General features: G+C 56.3%; 2 protein-coding genes across 2 annotated transcripts in view; both read right to left on the bottom strand.

The window, feature by feature from the left end:
- Window positions 1-11,585, bottom strand: part of LOC308511124 (polyprenol dehydrogenase-like) — a 36,734-nt gene extending 25,149 nt beyond the window's left edge. Inside the window, exon 1 of the mRNA XM_081081126.1 lies at window positions 11,434-11,585. Coding sequence (XP_080937252.1) covers window positions 11,434-11,542 — 109 coding nt within the window. The 5' untranslated portion in view covers window positions 11,543-11,585. The remainder of the gene's footprint in view (window positions 1-11,433) is intronic.
- LOC308511123 (E3 SUMO-protein ligase ZBED1-like) lies at window positions 2,964-5,528 on the bottom strand (the record flags this gene model as incomplete). Its single annotated transcript, XM_081081125.1, has 1 exon — window positions 2,964-5,528. The coding sequence occupies one exon, from the start codon at window positions 5,526-5,528 to the stop codon at window positions 3,264-3,266; it is 2,265 nt and encodes a 754-aa protein (XP_080937251.1). The 3' UTR covers window positions 2,964-3,263.
- Window positions 11,586-18,784: the final 7,199 nt, after the last annotated feature.

An 18,784-nucleotide genomic window follows, 5' to 3' on the forward strand; every position in this document is an offset into this window, starting at 1 on the left:
TATCTTTTGCTGTTGGCATTTTAATTATGATGTGTCTTGGTGTGGTCCTCTTTGGATTCCTTTTGTTTGGGGTTCTCCGCGCTTCTTGGACCTGTAAGTCCATTTCTTTCACCAGGTGGGGGAAGTTTTCTGTCATTATTTCTTCAAATAGGTTTTTAATATCTTGCTCTCTCTCATCTTCTGGCACCCCTATAATTCTGATGTTGGTACGCCTGAAGCTGTCCCAGAGGCTCCTTACACTATCCTCGCATTTTTGGATTCTTTTTTCATTTTGCTTTTCCGGTTGGGTGTTTTTTGCTTCCTCGCATTTCAAATCATTGACTTGATTCTTGCGCTCCTCTATTCTGCTGTCGGGAGTCTGTATAATATTCTTTATTTCAGTCAGTGTATGCTTAATTTCTAGTTGGTTCCCCAATATAACATCGAGGGTCTCATTAGTTTTCTTGTAGATCTCATTAAGTTTATCGGCGGCTTCTAAACAGTTCTTGAGAGACCTTAAAAGTGTGGTTCTGAACTCTATATCTTCCATTGACAATTTTGTCCTGTTTCTTTGTCTCCGCATTTTGTTATGCTTCCTTGGTGCACCCCCTAGTGGTCTTTGTGCGCAGTCTTATAGTTAAATCTTGTAGCTAATTCCAGGGAGGGTTTGACCTCCAGGCCAAGTGGCTATGAGAATCAGCTGTGTCTGCAGTGAGAGAACTTCTGTCCTCTAGGGAGGTGCTAATCTAGCCTTTGCCTGAGGCTATCCGGCAAATGCCTCTGTGCAGGGCTTGGGCAGGGCGGGTCGCACAGGATCAACAGGGTGGGCTGGAGAGAGCAGTGATGGCGGCTCTCAGTCCTGTCCCCAGGGGCTCTGCCTCTCTGAGTCCCAGCACCCGCTGCAAAGCTCGGAGAGAAAGCTGCACTCGCTCTGACCGAAGCCAGACAGTCCCGCTTCTCCCGTTTGAGTCTGGGTCCCTAAAGACTCGCCAGGATCTGGAGCTCAGAGTCTGCGACTCCCTCCCGATTGAAAACGCCAACCGCGCCCTCCGCCGCCAGCCCGCTCCGCGCACTCCGCACCTCAGAATTTGACTTCAGCACTGCGCCTCCTCTGAGTGTCCGTATGCGTTTCTCTTTCCTCCTAGTTGTAGGACTTCCACTCAGCCAGCGTTCCTGTGGTTCTGGGTGATGTCCGTTCCGTCTTTTAGTTTCACTTTTGAAGTAGTTGTTCAAGGCAGCAAACTCCGGCGTTAACCTATGCCGCCATCTTGGTTCTCCTCAGGTTTAGGGTTTGGGTTTAGGGTTTGATTTAAGGTTAAGGGTTAGGATTAGGGTTTAGGGTTTGAATTAGGGGTAGAGTTTAGGGTTAGGTTTGGGGTTTGGGTTAGGATTAGGGTTTAGGGTTTGGGTGAGGGCTAGGGTTTAGGGTTAGGTTTAGGGTTTATGGTTTGGGTTAGGGTAAGGGTTTAGGGTTAGGATTTCGGTTATGGTTTAGGAGTAGGATTTAGGGTTAGATTTAAGGTTTAGGGTTTGAATTAGGGCTAGAGTTTAGGGTTTGGGTTAGGGCTAGGGTTTAGGGTTAGGTTTAGGGTTTAGGGTTTGAATTAGGGCTAGGGTTTAGGGTTAGGTTTAGGGTTTAGGGTTTGGGTTAGGTTTAGGGTTTAGGGTTAGATTTAAGGTTTAGGGTTTGAATTAGGGCTAGAGTTTAGGGTTTGGGTTAGGGGTAGGGTTTAGGGTTTGGGTTAGGGCTAGGGTTTATGGTTTGGGTTAGGGTTAGGGTAAAGGTTTAGGGTTAGGATTTAGGGTTAGGTTTAAGATTTAGGGTTTGGGTTAGGTTTAGGGTTTAGGGTTAGGTTTAGGGTAAGGGTTTAGGATTAGGATTTAGAGTTAGGTTTAAAGTTTAGGGTTTGGGTTCGGGCTAGGATTTAGGGCTAGGGTTTAGGGTTTGGGTTAGGTTTTAGGGTTGGGTTTAGGGTTTGGGTTAGGTTTTAGGTTTGGGTTTAGGGTTTGGGTTAGGTTTTAGGGTTGGGTTTAGGGTTTGGGTTAGGTTTTAGGGTTGGGTTTAGGGTTTGGGTTAGGTTTTAGGGTTGGGTTTAGGGTTTGGGTTTGGGGTTTGGGTCAGGGCTAGGATTTAGGATTTAGATCAGGGTTAGGTTTAGGGTTAGGGTTGGGTTTAGGGTTTGGGTAGGTTCAGGGTTTGGGTCAGGGCTAGGGTTTAGGATTTAGATCAGGGTTAGGTTTAGGGTTTAGATTTAGGGTTCAGATAGAGGGTTAGGGTTTAGATTCAGGATTAAGATTCAGGGTTCGGGCTTAGGGAGCGGCCTGGTTTCGTCAACCTCCGCCCATAGCTGCCGTGTTTCTCAGATTTCCGCCAGACTCTCCACGCACGGGAGGCCGTGACTTGTGTGCGTTTGGGTTTCTTGAACCGAAAGTGGTACCTCCCTTCCCGGTTCCGTTGGGCCGGCTGCAGATGGACAACTTCAAAGTGGACCCTGGGAACAGGTATCGGTTAGGCCCCTTTTGCTGAAACTCGAGTGGATGCCACAGAAAATTCGTATCGTGCCAAACGCGCACCCCAGAAACCCCATCTTTCCTTATCACATTTCCTTTTATTTTAAAAAAAAATTATATATTTTTTATTGATTTCAGGGAGGAAGGGAGGCAGAGATAGAATATTAATGATGAGAGAGAATCATGGACCGGCTGCCTCCTGCACGCCCCCAACTGTTTGGGGATGGAGCCCCCATCCCCGGGCCTGTGCCCTTGACCGGGAATCGAACCCTGACCTCCTGGTTCCTAGGTCGACGCTCAACCACTGAGCCACACTGGCCGGGCTCAGATATACTTTCAAAAATCCTTTTCCATTTTATTGGACGTATTGGGGGTGACACTGGCCAGCAAAATTATTCAGGTTTTAGAGGCACAATCCCACGACACATCGTCTGTATACCCTCTTGTTTTGTTTAAATATTTTTATTGATTTCAGAGAGGAAGGGAGAGGGGGGGACAGAGAGAGAGAGAGAGAGAGAGAGAGAGAGAGAGAGAGAGAGAGAGAGAAACATCCATGAGGAGAGAGAATCATGGGCCGGCTGCCTCCCGCACGGCCCGCACTGGGGATGGAGCGCAAAACCAGGCCATGCGCCCTTAACCGGGAATGGAATTGGGGACCCCTGGGTTCCTGGCTCAATGCTTGAGCCACGCCAGCCGGCCTTGGGGGGAGAGGGGGTCCGTATTTATATCAAAGCGTGACCCCCCAAGACCGCCTCCCCTCCGTTCCCCTGTGGCTACACCAAGCCGCTGTCCCGGCCCCCAAAGAACCCGCTGTTCACCGCGTCCCCAAATGTCACCACCGGCTCGTGGTCCAGCCCCCACTCCCCCTCGTCCTCCTCCTCGGGCTCCGGCTCCGCCCCGCCGCCACCGCCACGCGCGTTCTCGTACAGAAACACCTGCTCGTCCACGCGCGCGGGGGCCAGGCGGTTCCGCTTGGCGCGCACCACGGCGGCCGCGGGTCCGAAGAGGCGCTCCGGGGGCGCGCACGTGGGCGCGACGCACCAGTATTTCTGCAGGACCTTGGGCAGCACCGGGAACAGCGCCTGGCGCTCGCACCACCATTTCAGGGGGTCCTCGTCGAGCCCCAAGACCTTCTGCGACTTGAAGTTGCTCAGTTCCTCCAGCAGCTGCGCGTGCCTCTCCTCCTGGTCCTCCACGGCCCCCGCCTGCGGGCAGAAAATCTCCGCCAACATGTTGTTGATGACGCTGGAGGGCGGCGGCGGTGCCAGCGGCGGCTGCGTCATGGCGCACGGAGGCATGGCGCACGGAGGCGGGGCGCTCGGGGCTGTGGCGCACGGGGGCGCGGGTTTCTTTTCAGGGGGCTCCTCGGGCGGCCCGTACAGCTGCTCCTCCGCGCCCTGATGCCCGCCTTCCTTCATCTTTTCCAGGAGGCCCTTGGCTTCCTCCAACACGCGGCTCTCCACCTGCTGCCTCTCCAAGGCGGACAGGAACGGGAGCTTCTTGTAGCGCGGGTCCAAAAAGGTGGCGACGTTGAGGAACATGTCCACCTCGGGCGCCTCCTGGTAGGTGCGCGACAGCTCCTGCGCGATGAGCTCCTTGGCCATGCTGACCTCCTTGGAGTCCAGCTCCCGCGCGCTGAGCGTGGTGTTGAGCAGCATGTGCAAGAGGGGCTTGACCACGCTGATGGTGGGGTACCGGGAGGCGCAGAGCATGTCGGCCACCTGCTTGAAGGGCTGCAGGAGGCCCGCGAGCGCCTCGATGCCGGCCCACTCGGCCGCGTCCAGCATGAGGTGGTGGCTGTTGCTGTCTTCCACCAGCACCGCGGCCACGGCGAACTGCTGCTCCCTGAGGCGCGTCAGCATGGCCAGAGTGGCGCCCCACCAGGCCACACGGTCGCTCACCAGCATGCAGTGCGGCTGCTTCTGCTGTTTCTGCTTTTCCAACAGCAGGTACCTGGCCACGGGCGACTGCTGGAAATACTCCACGAGCCGCCGGCACCGCGCCAGCAGCGCGCGCAGCTTGGGCAGCTGGAACGCGCGCTGGATGGCGGCGTCGAACGCGCGCCCCAGGCAGCGCAGGTGCACGGGCACGTCGAGGAGCGCGCAGGCTTTGGCCACGTCCTTCCCGCCGTCGGTGGTGGCCGCGGACACCTTGGCGCCCACGCCCCAGTCGATGAAGGCTTCGTAGAGGACGCGCGTCATGGTCTCCGCGGCGTTTTCGTCCGGGACTTCGAACGTCTTGAGGCAGCGGGAGCCGACACCGTGGACCCCAGGGGATCCGGGGGACGGGCCTTTGGGGGGCGCGCCGCTGCCTCCCCCTGCGCCTCCGCCGAGGCTGAGAAAGTGGGCGTTCAGCGTGACGTAGTTCCGGTTCTGCTGGTGGCTTCTCCAGTGTTCCAAGGTGATGGCGCACCAGGGGGCTTTGGAGAGGTCTTTCAGCACCGCGTCCCGGACAGCTCCGTAGCGCACGGGGATGGCTTTGCTGAAGAATTTCCTCCCGGGCAGCTCGTACCAGGGGTCGGCTGCCCGCAGGAGCGCGCGGAACGTGGGCTCCTCCACGATGGACGCGGGGTACAGCCCCTCGCAGATGAGCCCCAGGACGGCCGCCGTCAGCTCCTGCTGCCTCGTGTCCTGCGCCGTCAGCTGCTGCGCCGTCGCCTGCTGCTGTGCCCCCGCCCCCGCTGTGTCCGGCGGCGGCTTGAGCTTGGAGAAGGCGGTGGCGAAGGCCTCCCGCATCTGCGCCGTGTTGCTCTGGACCAGCTCGCAGAACTCCTCCGCGTGGTTCTTCTCCAGGTGATAGGACAGGTTCGAGGTGTTGCCCGAGTAGGCGATCTGGGCCCGGCAGATGCGGCAGTAGATTTTTTTCCACTGGAGGATGCAGCCCGCCGCGTCCGTGTCGAAGCCGAAGTATTTCCAGACTTTGCTCTTGGCGCGCGGGTGCGCCACCAGCTTGAGGTCCGACGAGGGCGATGATGATGATGATGATGATGACGCCGCCGAGGGGTGCGCATGGGGGTCCGGGGGGGTTTTGGGCTCCATCGTCTCTCTCTGGGTCTGAGCGGGGTGCCCCCGGGGCCGCCGCCGGAGTCTCTCAGGCGTGATGACCTAGGGAGAGGCGGCAAGACAGACAGACACACAGTGAAAAGGTATCGGAGACGGGCCTCGCCCCCGGCTGGTGTGACGCGGTGGATAGAGCGGGGGGCCTGTGGGCGGAAGGGTTGCGGGTTCGAGTCCAGGCCAGGGAACCCCCCAAAAATAAAATAAAATAAAAATAAAAATAAAGAAAAAGAAAGTAGGCCATTTTGAGCACAGCCAACATTTTTTTTATTCCCGTGTTTAATTATTATTTTTTTAAATAATTCTTTCAGCCCTGGCTGGTGTGGCTCAGTGGATAGAGCAGTGGCCTGTGGGCTGAAGGGTTGCGGGTTCGAGTCCAGGCCAGGGAACCCCCCAAAAATAAAATAAAATAAAAATAAAAAAAGAAAGTAGGCCATTTTGAGCACAGCCAACATTTTTTATGCCCGTGTTTAATTTTCTTTTTATTTATTTATTTTCTAAATATATTTTATTGATTTTTTACAGAGAGGAAGGGAGAGGGATAGAGAGATAGAAACATCGATGATGAGAGAGAAACATCGATCAGCTGCCTCCTGCACGCCCCCCACTGGGGATGTGCCCCCAACCAAGGTACATGCCCTTGACTGGAATCGAACCCGGGACCCTTCAGTCCGCAGGCCGACGCGCTACCCACTGAGCTACACTGGTTAGAGCTAATTTTTTTTTGAAATAATTCTTTTAGCCCTGGCTGGTTTGGCTCAGTGGATAGAGCGTCGGCCTCAGGACGGAAGGGTCCCGGGTTCGATTCCGGTCGAGGGCACGTGCCTGGGTTGCCGGCTCGATCCCCAGTAGGGAGCGTGCAGAAGGCAGCTGGTCCATGATTCCCCCTCTCCCTTCCTCTCCGAAATCAACAATAAAAAATAAATTTAAAAAAAATTCTTTTTTGCTGAAATTATTATCTATTTTGTTCATCCGTTTATTTGGTCCCTTAGCTTCCACCGATGAGCGCGGCCATGGGATACGTGTCTTTCTCCGACCGGCTTATCTCACTCAGCCTCCTGCTCTCCAGGTCCCTCCGGGCCGTCTCAAAGGGTAACAGATCCACCTTTTTCAGGGCTGTATACTATTCCACGGTTTAGATCGAGCACATGCAACGCCCGCGGCCCGCCAGCCAACAACGACGAATATTTCTGCTCCCGGCCAATAGGACAGTATGTCAGGAACATTGTAATAAATAGCAATTTCGTCCCTTAATTTTTACACTATCCTGTTAGACGTAATTATTCGTAAGGAACTACAGCGTTCGCCAATGACCGATGACTCTCGTCGTGTGGAATTCATGTCCCTTCCGCCAGGGGCACCGTTTCTCTCCACAAATACCAGCGGCGAATGTTCTAGAGGCCGATGACCGCGTCCTTCATCTCGGGCTGACTTGCTTGGGGTGCGCAACGGGAAAATATCTCGATTTCGGGGGTTCGAGAAAAACAGGTTTACGGGCCTGACGCTCATTCATTGGTGTCGTTACTCAGGGTCTGGTGGGTTCATGTTCAGGGAGACACATTCATTTTTTATTTTTTATTTATTTTTTAAAAAATATATTTTATTGATTTTTTTACAGAGAGGAAGGGAGAGGGATAGAGAGTTAGAAACATCGATGAGAGAGAAGCATCGATCAGCCGCCTCCTGCACACCCCCCACTGGGGATGTGCCCGCAACCCAGGTCCATGCCCTGGACCGGGATTCGAACCCGGGACCCTTCAGTCCGCAGGCCGACGCTCTATCCACTGAGCCACACCGGCCAGGGCCACATTCATTTTTTATTCAATTGCTGTATTGTTTCATGTTCGCGACGACTCCTTGATTTCAGCCCTTTGTAACCCAGCACGTCTCTATGGGAAGAAACCTACGTTTCTAGGCAAATGGAAGCTTTGGGGGTTTTGTTTTTTTGCGGCCACGTACACGCAAACCTTGTTTATCTGGCTTGTGTGTGCCTTTGAGTTTGAAACCAGGGCTTTTTTTTTATCCACTCGACTGCGGGAGGGCCCTTGGGCTCACCCCCTCCACGACTCCCCCTTTTTTTTTTAAAAAAAATAAAGGGTGTCCCTTCACATTTGTAATATCTTATTCAATAAAAGGAAACAAAATAATAAATAAAGGGTGTCCCAAAATTCACGCAAGAAGTAATTTTGATAGGAAACACAGGTGTATCATTAAAAATTGTAAATTTCTTATTGATTCATAAGGGATACAGTCTAGGGTTATGGATGGAATAGGATGTTGGGTAAATGGGTCACCATGTCGCGATAGCGAGCACCGTGAACTGTTACTGTCTGAGCAGCCGCATATCGGTCGTGGAAAATTTCCACAGAAGATTGCGTACGTGTCAGCAAAGCCGTGGAGGCCTCTGACCCGAAGTCCGATTCCATCCATAACCCTAGACTGTCTACTTTAGGAATCAATAAAAAATTTACAATTTTTAATGCTAAACCTGTGTTTTCTATCAGAATTACTTCTTGCGTGAATTCTGGGACACGCTTTATATATTTATGCGCTGAGCGCCTGCCCCCTGGCGGTCAGGGCGCGTCATAGCGACGGGTTTCCCTCTAATTCCAGGTTCTCACCCAAAATTGAAATGGCTAAGGGGTCGCCGCCCAGGACAAAGGTCAAAGGTTCCTCCACCAAAATGACATCCAAGCCAGGCAAACGGGAAGGAGGTGAAAAGGGACCGGGCAGGAAGCCATTGGCAGCCCGAAGAGACGCTCCCCGTCCAGTTTCTAAAATGACGTCCATCTGGCCTGGCTGGTGTGGCTCAGTGGATAGAGCATCAGCCTGCGGACTGAAGGGTCCCGGGTTCGATTTCCCGGCCAAGGGCATGGACCTGGGTTGCGGGCACATCCCCAGTGGGGGGCGTGCAGGAGGCAGCCGATCGATGTTTCTCTCTCATCATGAATGTTTCTAACTCTCTCCCTCCCTCTCCCTGCCTCTCTGAAATCAATAAATATGTATATTTTTAAAAATTATGTCTATCAAACCCCACAGACAAGCCGCCGACATTCATCTTGATATAACATGACCGCTTTCTGGCCCACGAATAAGGATTCCCCGCCCAGACTCAGGGTTTATCTTTTAACCATGTTTCCTTTGAAATTTCTTTTTTTTTTTAATGTGGCTGCTTTTTAAAAAATATATTTTTATGGATCTCAGAGAGGCAGGGAGAGGGAAAGAGAAAGAGAGAAACATCCGTGATGAGAGAGAATCATAGTCCGGCTGCCCCCTGCACGCTCCCCTGCTGGGGATCGAGCCCGCAACCTGGGCCTGCGCCCTTGACCGGGAATCGAACCCGGGACCTCCTGGTTCCTAGGGCGATGCTCAACCCCTGAGCCACCCTGGCCAGACTCACAGGACCACAGTTTAATATCCCATTGTCCTAGGGGGGAAGGTGAGGGTGGGGCGGGTGGAGGGGTTGGGGTGAGATAAAAAAAAATAAATAAAAATAAAAGTTAGCCTTTGGCAAATTTAAGGATTTCTTGCCCTGAGCGGAGGTCTGGAAAGAGGGACTCATTTTAAAATATTTACTTCAGACCTGACCGGTGTGGCTCAGTGGATAGACCAGCGCCAGCCTGCGGACTCAAGGGTCCCGGGTTCGATTTCCCGGTCAAGGGCATGGACCTGGGTTGCGGGCACATCCCCAGTGGGGGGCGTGCAGGAGGCAGCTGATCAATGTTTCTCAATCATTGATGTTTCTGACTCTCTATCTCTCTCCCTTCCTCTCTGTAAAAAAATCAATAAAATAGATATTTTTTTTTAAAAGAAAGAAAACAAAATATTTACTTCTGCGCAGAGCGGCCGGACACACCCACCCTTCTATGGGGAAATAACGGGATTGGAAAGTATTTGCACAATAATACAGGCTATTGGCCATGCGTCTCCCACTGCCAAGCAGTAAGTTCCAGGCACTGCTGGGGGGAGGGGAGGGGAGGGAGGGGGGAGGGGGAGGGGAGGGAGGGGGGGTAGGGGACCCGGAATGGGGAAGCAGGAAAGCTGAAACGACACAGGAAATACAGCGCTGGCCTCAGGCCCCGGAGGAACCAGCTGCACCTGTTTCCCAATAGAGTTACTGTCCCCCCTGAAACAGCGGTTCTCAACCTGTGGGTCGCGGCCCCTCTGGGGGTCGAACGGCCCTTTCCCAGGGGTCGCCTCAGACCGTCGGAAAACACACCTATAATCACATATTGGTTTTGTGATTGATCCCTGAGCTTTTATGATGTTCCATGTGTCACCATGAAAATCCATCCTGCAGATCAGATGTTTCCATGACGATTCGTAACAGCAGGAACATGACCGCGATGACGTAGCCACGAGAATAATGTTATGGTTGGGGGTCCCCACAGCATGGGGAGCTGTATTCAAGGGTCGCGGCCTTAGGCAGGTTGGGAACCACTACCCTGACCGGTGTGGCTCAGTGGATAGAGCGTCGGCCTGCGGACGGAAGGGTCCCGGGTTCGATTCCGGTCAAGGGCATGGACCTGGGTTGCGGGCACATCCCCAGTAGGAGATGTGCAGGAGGCAGCTGATCGATGTTTCTAACTCTCTATCCCTCTCCCTTCCTCTCTGTAAAAAATCAGTAAAATATATTTAATAATAATAATAATAATATGAAGGGACAGGAAAAAATATCCAATAAAGTTTCAAGACATAGAATAAAGAACTGAAATGCATGAATACGTCACACTAGATATTTATATACTGTATAGGGGGTCCCCCTAGGACCCTAAGAAATGCAAAAAACTCACTGTTCACAATTCATTCTCGAATTGCCTCCCTTAAAAATCAAATTGGCCCCGGCCGGTGTGGCTCAGTGGATAGAGCGTCCGCCTGCAGACTGAAGGGTCCCGGGTTCGATTCCCGGTCAAGGGCACAGGCCCGGGTTGAGGGCTCCATCCCCAACCAGTAGGGGGCGTGCAGGAGGCAGCGGATCCATGATTCTCTCTCATCGTGGATGTTTCTCTCTCTCTCGCCCCCTTTCTCTCTGAAATCCATAAAAATATATTTTAGGGTCGGGGAGGCCAGGGGATTGTCAGGGGCGGGAAACAAAAAAGGTGACATCTGTAATACTCTTTGTCATACTTTAAGCAATAAAAATAAAAAATAAAATAAATATATATTTTAGAAAGAAATCAAATTGACCCCCCGAGGGGCGGGTGCCCCACGCTGGCCACCCCTGGCTTAGGGAGTAAGAGGACTCCCAGGCCATCCGCTGGCAAGATTTCTGGGTTTGAAGACCCAGAACTAATGGCACCTGCAACCAGGTCCCGGTGCCGGTGCCCAGCCCCGCCCACCCCCCGTGCGCGCGCCCGGACGCACGCGAGTTGCAAGAACGGATGGCTCGGTTGCCTCCCCAACGGCAGAGAAACAAAGTTGCCCCTGGAACCGAAACGTTCTCCTTCCCACCCACCCCTGCCCGACACCCGCCGCTGGGCCCTGCGCGCGCTAGGCCCGTCCGACGCCATCCGGGCTGGAGACCACGGCTCCGGGCCGCGCGCCCCTTCCCCGTTCCAGGGGCGGAGGCGGGGCGCGATGGAACCGGACAGCCGCCGCTCGAGGTCTGGTTCGGGGAGTCCAGGCCTCCCACCCAGCGGTGGGGGAATGCGCGGGGCTGGAACCTTGTGCGCCCAGGGCGCGCGCGCGCGGGGTTTGGAGAGGCCCCAGGGCGCACGACCCCCAGGTGCGCGCGCGCGCTCGGCCCGGCCCCTCCTCCCCGGGCGCGCCCCGGAGTCAAGGTCACGCGGGGCCAAGACCACGCCCCGGCCCGGTGTCGCCCACGCGGCGGCCGCTCCCCGGTGGTCCCCGCTCCGCGCGGCCACCCCCTCGCCCCCCGGCCGCTGACCTGGCTCCGTGAAGCCCCCGAGACAGCGACGCAGCAGCTGCGCCATCATCACCGCCACGCCCGCCGCGTAGACGCGCAGCGCCGCGCGCGCCGCAGACAAAGGCGACATGGCCGCCCGGCCTCCGGTTCCGCGCCGCACGCCGGGGCCTGGGCCGCCCGGGACCGGCCCACCGGAGGGCGGAGGGAACCCGCCCAGGGCCCGCCCCGGCCCGCGTCGGCCCCGCCCCAACCCCGCCAGGGCCGCGACCCAGACCGGCAGCCCCGCCCCTAAACCACGGGTCCGCCCCTGCCCGACAAGGATCCCCGCCTGGGTCCCCGCAAAACGCACCCCCACCCCCCGAATCCGGGAAAAGGGACACCCCCACCTCCAACTAGGATCACAGACAAACACCCCCTCCTCCCCCCGAACTCCCCGTTCGAAAACTCCCGTCCCCAGCGCGGATCCCGCCCAAACCAAGGGGCCTCCCCCGCCCCCTCCCCGGGCCCCACCCACGCGGGTCACCCACCTCGCCAAGGACTCCCTCCCGGGACTACGGGACGCCCCCTCCTGCCTGGACCAGGCGACCGCCACCCCCCCCCCCCCCAGGATACATTGTACTAATGATAATGGCTTGCTTTCAATTTTAATTCATTCATTCACTTATTCCCTCACTCATTCATTCATTCACTTACTTATTCACTCATTTATTCATTCACTCACTCATTCACTCACTCATTCATTCCCTCATTCATTCATTCACTCACTCATTCAATGATTCACTCATTCACTCACTCATTTACTCACTCATTCACTCATTCATTCATTCCCTCACTCATTCATTCATTCATTCACTCACTGATTCAATCATTCACTCACTCATTCATTCACTCATTCATTCATTCTCTCATTCATTCATTCCCTCACTCATTCATTCACTCATTCACTCACTGATTCACTCATTCATTCACTCATTCATTCATTCCCTCACTCATTCATTCACTCATTCACTCACTGATTCACTCATTCACTCACTGATTCACTCAGTCAATCATTCATTCATTCTCTCATTCATTCATTCACTCACTCATTCATTCATTCACCCATTCATTCATTCACCCATTCATTCATTCAACAGGATGTCTGCTTGCCAGACCCACCAAGGACTCAGCTGGACCCCCAGGAGGAGGAACCATAAGCCAAGCTCCGCCCATTGCTTCCCGAGGCGCCTGGACTTGCCCGTTGGCTGCGACAATGATACCATTTTCCAGGAAGGACTCGTTGGCATCCATTCCCCCAACATTTATCCAAAGGCCTCATTGGGAAGCCAGCCATTTTGCTCCTGGATGAAAAATAAGTGAGAAATACTTGGCAAGAAACCCTTGCTGGCTGTGCCATCCTCGCTTAGAAGTAATTAATGCAGCCTGGCCGGCGTCGCTCAGTGGTTAGCGTCGACCTATGAACCCGGAGGTGACGGTTCCATTCCCGGTCAAGGGCACAGGCCCGGGTTGCGGGCTCCATCCCAGTAGGGGGCGTGCAGGAGGCAGCCGATCCATGATTCTCTCTCATCATGGATCTCTCTCTCTCTCTCTCCCTCTCCCTTCCTCTCTGAAATCAATAAAAATCTGTATATATAAAAGCCTAACATGCTAATTGTCCCCGCGGGAGTTCGACCGGGGGACCGATTGCTCGCTTGCTATGACGTGCACTGACCACCAGGGGGTGGCGCGGAATGAATTAAGGCCCCGGCCAGCAGCTGGCAGGCCCCGATCGGCCCTGATCGCCAGCCAGGCCTAGGGAACCTGCCTGTGCATGAATTTCATGCACCAGGCCTCTAGCGTGTGTGTGTGTGTGTGTGTGTGTGTGTGTGTGTGTGTGTGTGTGTGTATGTGTGTATGTTCTTTGTTGAGCCCTAATTTAAAATTTGCCATTCAAAGCATTTTAAATTTATGTTCTACTTCTGGCACATTCTGTAAGTATATGTCATCGCAATAAGAATTTTGCGAAATACATAGAACATCGCTCTCTCTACTCCCTACTCATCTGCAAAATGGCGAAACCATACAACGCAATGCACACGCACACACACACATGCACAGGTACATACTCACGGATTGTGTGATTCTGTTGATATACATACTAGAGGCCCCGTGCATGAAATTCGTGCACGAGGGGGTGGGGTGTCCCTCAGGCCAGCCGGCACCCTCTCGCAATCCGGGATCCCTTGGGGGATGTCCGACTGCCGGTTTAGGCGGGATCAGGCCTAAACCGGCAGTTGGACATCCCTCTTGCAATCGGGGAGCAGCTGGCTCCTAACCACTCTCCTGTCTGCCTGCCTGATCGCCCCTAACCACTCTCCTCCTGCCTGCCTGATCGCCCCTAACCACTCTACTTCCCTGCCTGATCACCCCTAACCACTCTACATGCCTGACTGATGGCCCCTAACCACTCACCTGCCTGCCTGATGGCCCCTAACCACTCACCTGCCTAATCACCCCTAACCTCTCTGCCTGCCTGATCGCCCCTAACCACTCGCCTGCCTGCCTGATCACCCCTAACCACTCTGCCTGCCTGATCGCCCCTAACCACTCTGCCTGCCTGATCGCCCCTAACCACTCTGCCTGCCTGCCTGATCGCCCCTAACCACTCTGCCTGCCTGCCTGATCGCCCCTAACCACTCTGCCTGCCTGCCTGATCGCCCCTAACCACTCACCTGCCTGCCTGATCGCCCCTAACCACTCTGCCTGCCTGCCTGATCGCCCCTAACCACTCTGCCTGCCTGCCTGATCGCCCCTAACCACTCTACCTGCCTGCCTGATCGCCCCTAACCACTCTGCCTGCCTGCCTGATCGCCCCTAACCACTCTGCCTGCCTGCCTGATCACCCCTAACCACTCTCCCTGTCTGCCTGATCGCCCCTAACCACTCTACCTGCCTGCCTGATCGCCCCTAACCACTCTGCCTGCCTGCCTGATGGCCCCTAACCACTCTGCCTGCCTGCCTGATCACCCCTAACCACTCTGCCTGCCTGATCTCCCCTAACCACTCTACCAGCCTGCCTGATCGCCCCTAACCACTCTGCCTGCCTGCCTGATCACCCCTAACCACTCTGCCTGCCTGCCTGATCACCCCTAACCACTCTCCCTGTCTGCCTGATCGCCCCTAACCACTCTACCTGCCTGCCTGATCGCCCCTAACCACTCTGCCTGCCTGATCGCCCCTAACCACTCTGCCTGCCTGCCTGATCGCCCCTAACCACTCGCCTGCCTGCCTGATCGCCCCTAACCACTCGCCTGCCTGCCTGATGGCTCCTAACCACTCACCTACCTGCCTGATGGCCCCTAACCACTCTACCTACCTGTCTGATCGCCCCTAACCACTCTGCCTGCCTGCCTGATGGCCCCTAACCACTCACCTGCCTGCCTGATGGCTCCTAACCACTCTACCTGCCTGCCTGATCGCCCCTAACCACTCACCTGCCTGCCTGATCGCCCCTAACCACTCTACCTGCCTGCCTGATCGCCCCTAACCACTCACCTGCCTGCCTGATCGCCCCTAACCACTCGCCTGCCTGCCTGATCGCCCCTAACCACTCTACCTGCCTGCCTGATCGCCCCTAACCACTCACCTGCCTGCCTGATCGCCCCTAACCACTCGCCTGCCTGCCTGATCGCCCCTAACCACTCACCTGCCTGCCTGATCGCCCCTAACCACTCGCCTGCCTGCCTGATCGCTCCTAACCACTCACCTGCCTGCCTGATCGCCCCTAACCACTCACCTGCCTGCCTGATCACCCCTAACCACTCGCCTGCCTGCCTGATCGCCCCTAACCACTCACCTGCCTGCCTGATCGCCCCTAACCACTCGCCTGCCTGCCTGATGGCCCCTAACCACTCGCCTGCCTGCCTGTCTGATCGCCCCTAACCACTCACCTGCCTGCCTGATAGCTCCTAACCACTCCCCTGCCTGCCTGATGGCCCCTAACCACTCTACCTACCTGTCTGATCTCCCCTAACCACTCTACCTGCCTGCCTAATCACCCTTAACCACTCTTCTGCCTGCCTGATCGCCCCTAACCACTCACCTGCCTGATCGCCCCTAACTGCCTCTGCCTCGGCCGCCGTGGCTGCATCTGGAAAGACGTCCAGAAGGTGGCTCGGCCGCCCGGTCTAATGAGCACATCATGCTTTTATTATTATACATTTTTAACATATTTTTACTGATTTCAGAGAGGAAGGGAGAGGGAGAGAGGGGGAGAGAGATAGACACATCCACGATGAGAGCGAATCCTGGACCGGCCGCCGCCTGCCCGCCCCCCGACGGGGGATGGAGCCCACACCCCCCGGAACCGAACCCTGCCCGCCTGGGCCATCGGTCGGTGCTCAACCATTGAGCCACCTGGTTTGTCTGTTGATGCAAATTGCACGGCTTCTCACCTTTTTTTTGGGGGGGGGGGACCCAAGGCAAGATCAAAGGGTTGCATTCTGGGGGCGGAAAGGCCGAGAAAACCCGCACCCCGGCCCCCAGGGGTGGGGGGTGTCAGACAGTCGGTTAGCAGCTGAGGCGTTTGTGTCAGGGCCACCCGCTCTCACACACACACACACACACACACACACACACACACACACAGGGGCGTTCATTGGCCGCCGCGTTTATTTATAGCCCGTGTCCCACTTTCCCCGGAACGGGCCAGGGCATGGGTCCCTGCACCGGTTTTATTTTTATTTATTTTTATTTTATTTTTTATTATTTAAAAAAAAAAAAAAGGTGTTTTTGGCGTTTTTCAAAGCGGGCACAGCTCAGGGACTTACAGGGCATGGGATGCGACCAAAGGCAGGTGTTGGGCCCCCGAGATCGTCAGCCCCGCCTGCTCCACTTTCCAAAGCAATGGGGGTTTCTTGGAAAAAGTCCTTCCGGCCCTGGCTGGTGTGGCTCAGTGGGTAGAGCGCCGGCCCTGCGGAAGGAAGGGTCCCGGGTTCGAATCCTCCCGCTCAAGGGCACAGGCCCGGGTTGCGGGCTGGATCCCCAACCAGTCGGGGGCGTGCGGGAGGCGGCCGGTCCGTGATTCTGTCTCATCGATGATGTTTCCATCTCTCTCTCTCTCTCCCTCTCTGACATCAATAAAAACATATATATAATAAACAAAATTAAAAGAATAAAAATTCCTTCTGGAAAGACATGAATTGTGCGTCTCCCAAAGCGAAGGCACTTCCAAGCGTAGTTGGGGGGGGGCTTTTTTTTTTCTTTCTTTTTCTTTGTTAAAATACTAGAGGCCCAGTGCATGAAATTCGTGCACAGGGAGGGCGGCGGGGGGGTGCCCCTCAGCCCAGCCTGCACCCTCTCCAATCCGGGGACCCCTCGGGGGATGTCCGACTATCGGGCCGAAACCGGCAGTCGGAAGTCCCTCTCGCAATCTGGGATCACTGGCTCCTAACCACTCGTCTGCCTGCCTGTCTGATCGTCCCCTAACTGCCCCCCTGCCAGCCTGGTCGCCCCTAACTGCCCCCTTGTCAGCCTGGTCACCCCCTAACTGCCCCCTTGTTAGCCTGGCCACCCCCTAACTGCCCCCCTGCCAGCCTGGTTGCCCCCTAACTGCCCCCCTGCTGGCCTGGTCGCCCCCTAACTGCCCTCCTGTCGGCCTGGTCACCCCCTAACTGCCCCCCTGTCGGCCTGGTTGCCCTCTAACTGCCCCCCTGTCGGCCTGGTTGCCCTCTAACTGCCCCCCTGTCGGCCTGGTTGCCCCCTAACTGCCCCCCTGCCAGTCTGGTTGCCCCCTAACTGCCCCCCTGTCGGCCTGGTTACCCCCTAACTGCCCCCCTGTCGGCCTGGTTGCCCCCTAACTGCCCTCCTGTCGGCCTGGTCACCCACTAACTGCCCTTCTGCCAGCCTGGTTACCCCCTAACTGCTCACCTGCAGGCCTGGTCACCCCCTAACTGCCCCCCTGTCGGCCTGGTCACCCCCTAACTGCCGCCCTGTCGGCCTGGTCACCCCCTAACTGCCCCCCTGTCGGCCTGGTTGCCCCCTAACTGCCCTCCTGTCGGCCTGGTCACCCACTAACTGCCCTTCTGCCAGCCTGGTTACCCCCTAACTGCCCCCCTGTCGGCCTGGTCACCCCCTAACTGCCCCCCTGTCGGCCTGGTCACCCCCTAACTGCCCCCCCTGTCGGCCTGGTCACCCCCTAACTGCCCCCCCTGTCGGCCTGGTCGCCCCCTAACTGCTGCCCTGTCGGCCTGGTCACCCCCTAACTGCCCCCCTGTTGGCCTGGTCACCCCCTAACTGCCGCCCTGTCGGCCTGGTCACCCCCTAACTGCCGCCCTGTCGGCCTGGTCACCCCCTAACTGCCCACCTGTCGGCCTGGTCACCCCCTAACTGCCCCCCTGTCGGCCTGGTGGCCCCCTAACTGCCCCCCTGTCGGCCTGGTGGCCCCCTAACTGCCCCCCTGTCGGCCTGGTGGCCCCCTAACTGCCCCCCTGTCGGCCTGGTCGCCCCCTAACTGCCCCCCTGTCGGCCTGGTCACCCCCTAACTGCTCCCCTCCCGGCCTGATCGCCCCCAACTTCCTCCCCTGCCCGCCTGGTCATCCCCTAACTGCCCCCCTGCCAGTCTGGTCGCCCCCTAACTGCCCCCCTGTTGGCCTGGTCGCCCCCTAACTGCCCCTCTGCCGGCCTGGTCACCCCCTAACCGCCTCTGCCTCGGCCCCGGCCACCATGGCTTTGTCCAGAAGGACGTCAGACGTCCGGAAGATGTCCGGTCGACCCGGTATAGGTAGCATATTACCCTTTTATTAGTATAGATATTTGTATTGATTCCAGAGCGGAAGGGAGAGGGAGAGAGAGAGAAACATCCGTGATGAGAGGGAATCACGGACCGGCCGCCTCCTGTACGCCCCCGACTGGGGATGGAGCCCACAACCCGGGCCTGTGTCCTGGACCGGGAGGAATCGAACCCGGGACCCTTCCGTCCACAGGCCGGCGCTCTACCCACTGAGCCACACCGGCCAGGGCTCTCTTGTCTCTGATCATCGTAGGGGAGCCATCAGCGGGTTAATTACTGGAGCCTGGCCTCCAGGACATGCATGTAAAGGACCCCGTGGTCGTCGTGGCTGCCGTAAATGGTTCATCGTCGCTGGTGGCCCGTCCTGAGTGTTTTCAAGGAGACGGGGTTCCGGGTCGAGGCTGCCGGCCCAAACTCATTATTTCCCCCACCCCGTGTTCTTGGGCATGGAATCCTTCTATTTCAAAAGACTGTGTGGCTCAGTGGGTAGCGCGCCCGCCTGCGGACTGAAGGGTCCCGGGTTCGATTCCCGGCCCAGGTTGCGGGCTCCATCCCCAACCAGCAGGGGGCGTGCGGGAAGCGGCCGGTCCATGATTCCCTCTC

Source organism: Myotis nattereri (genome assembly GCF_964212035.1).
Source record: "Myotis nattereri genome assembly, chromosome: X".
NCBI classification, from domain to species: Eukaryota; Metazoa; Chordata; class Mammalia; order Chiroptera; family Vespertilionidae; genus Myotis; species Myotis nattereri.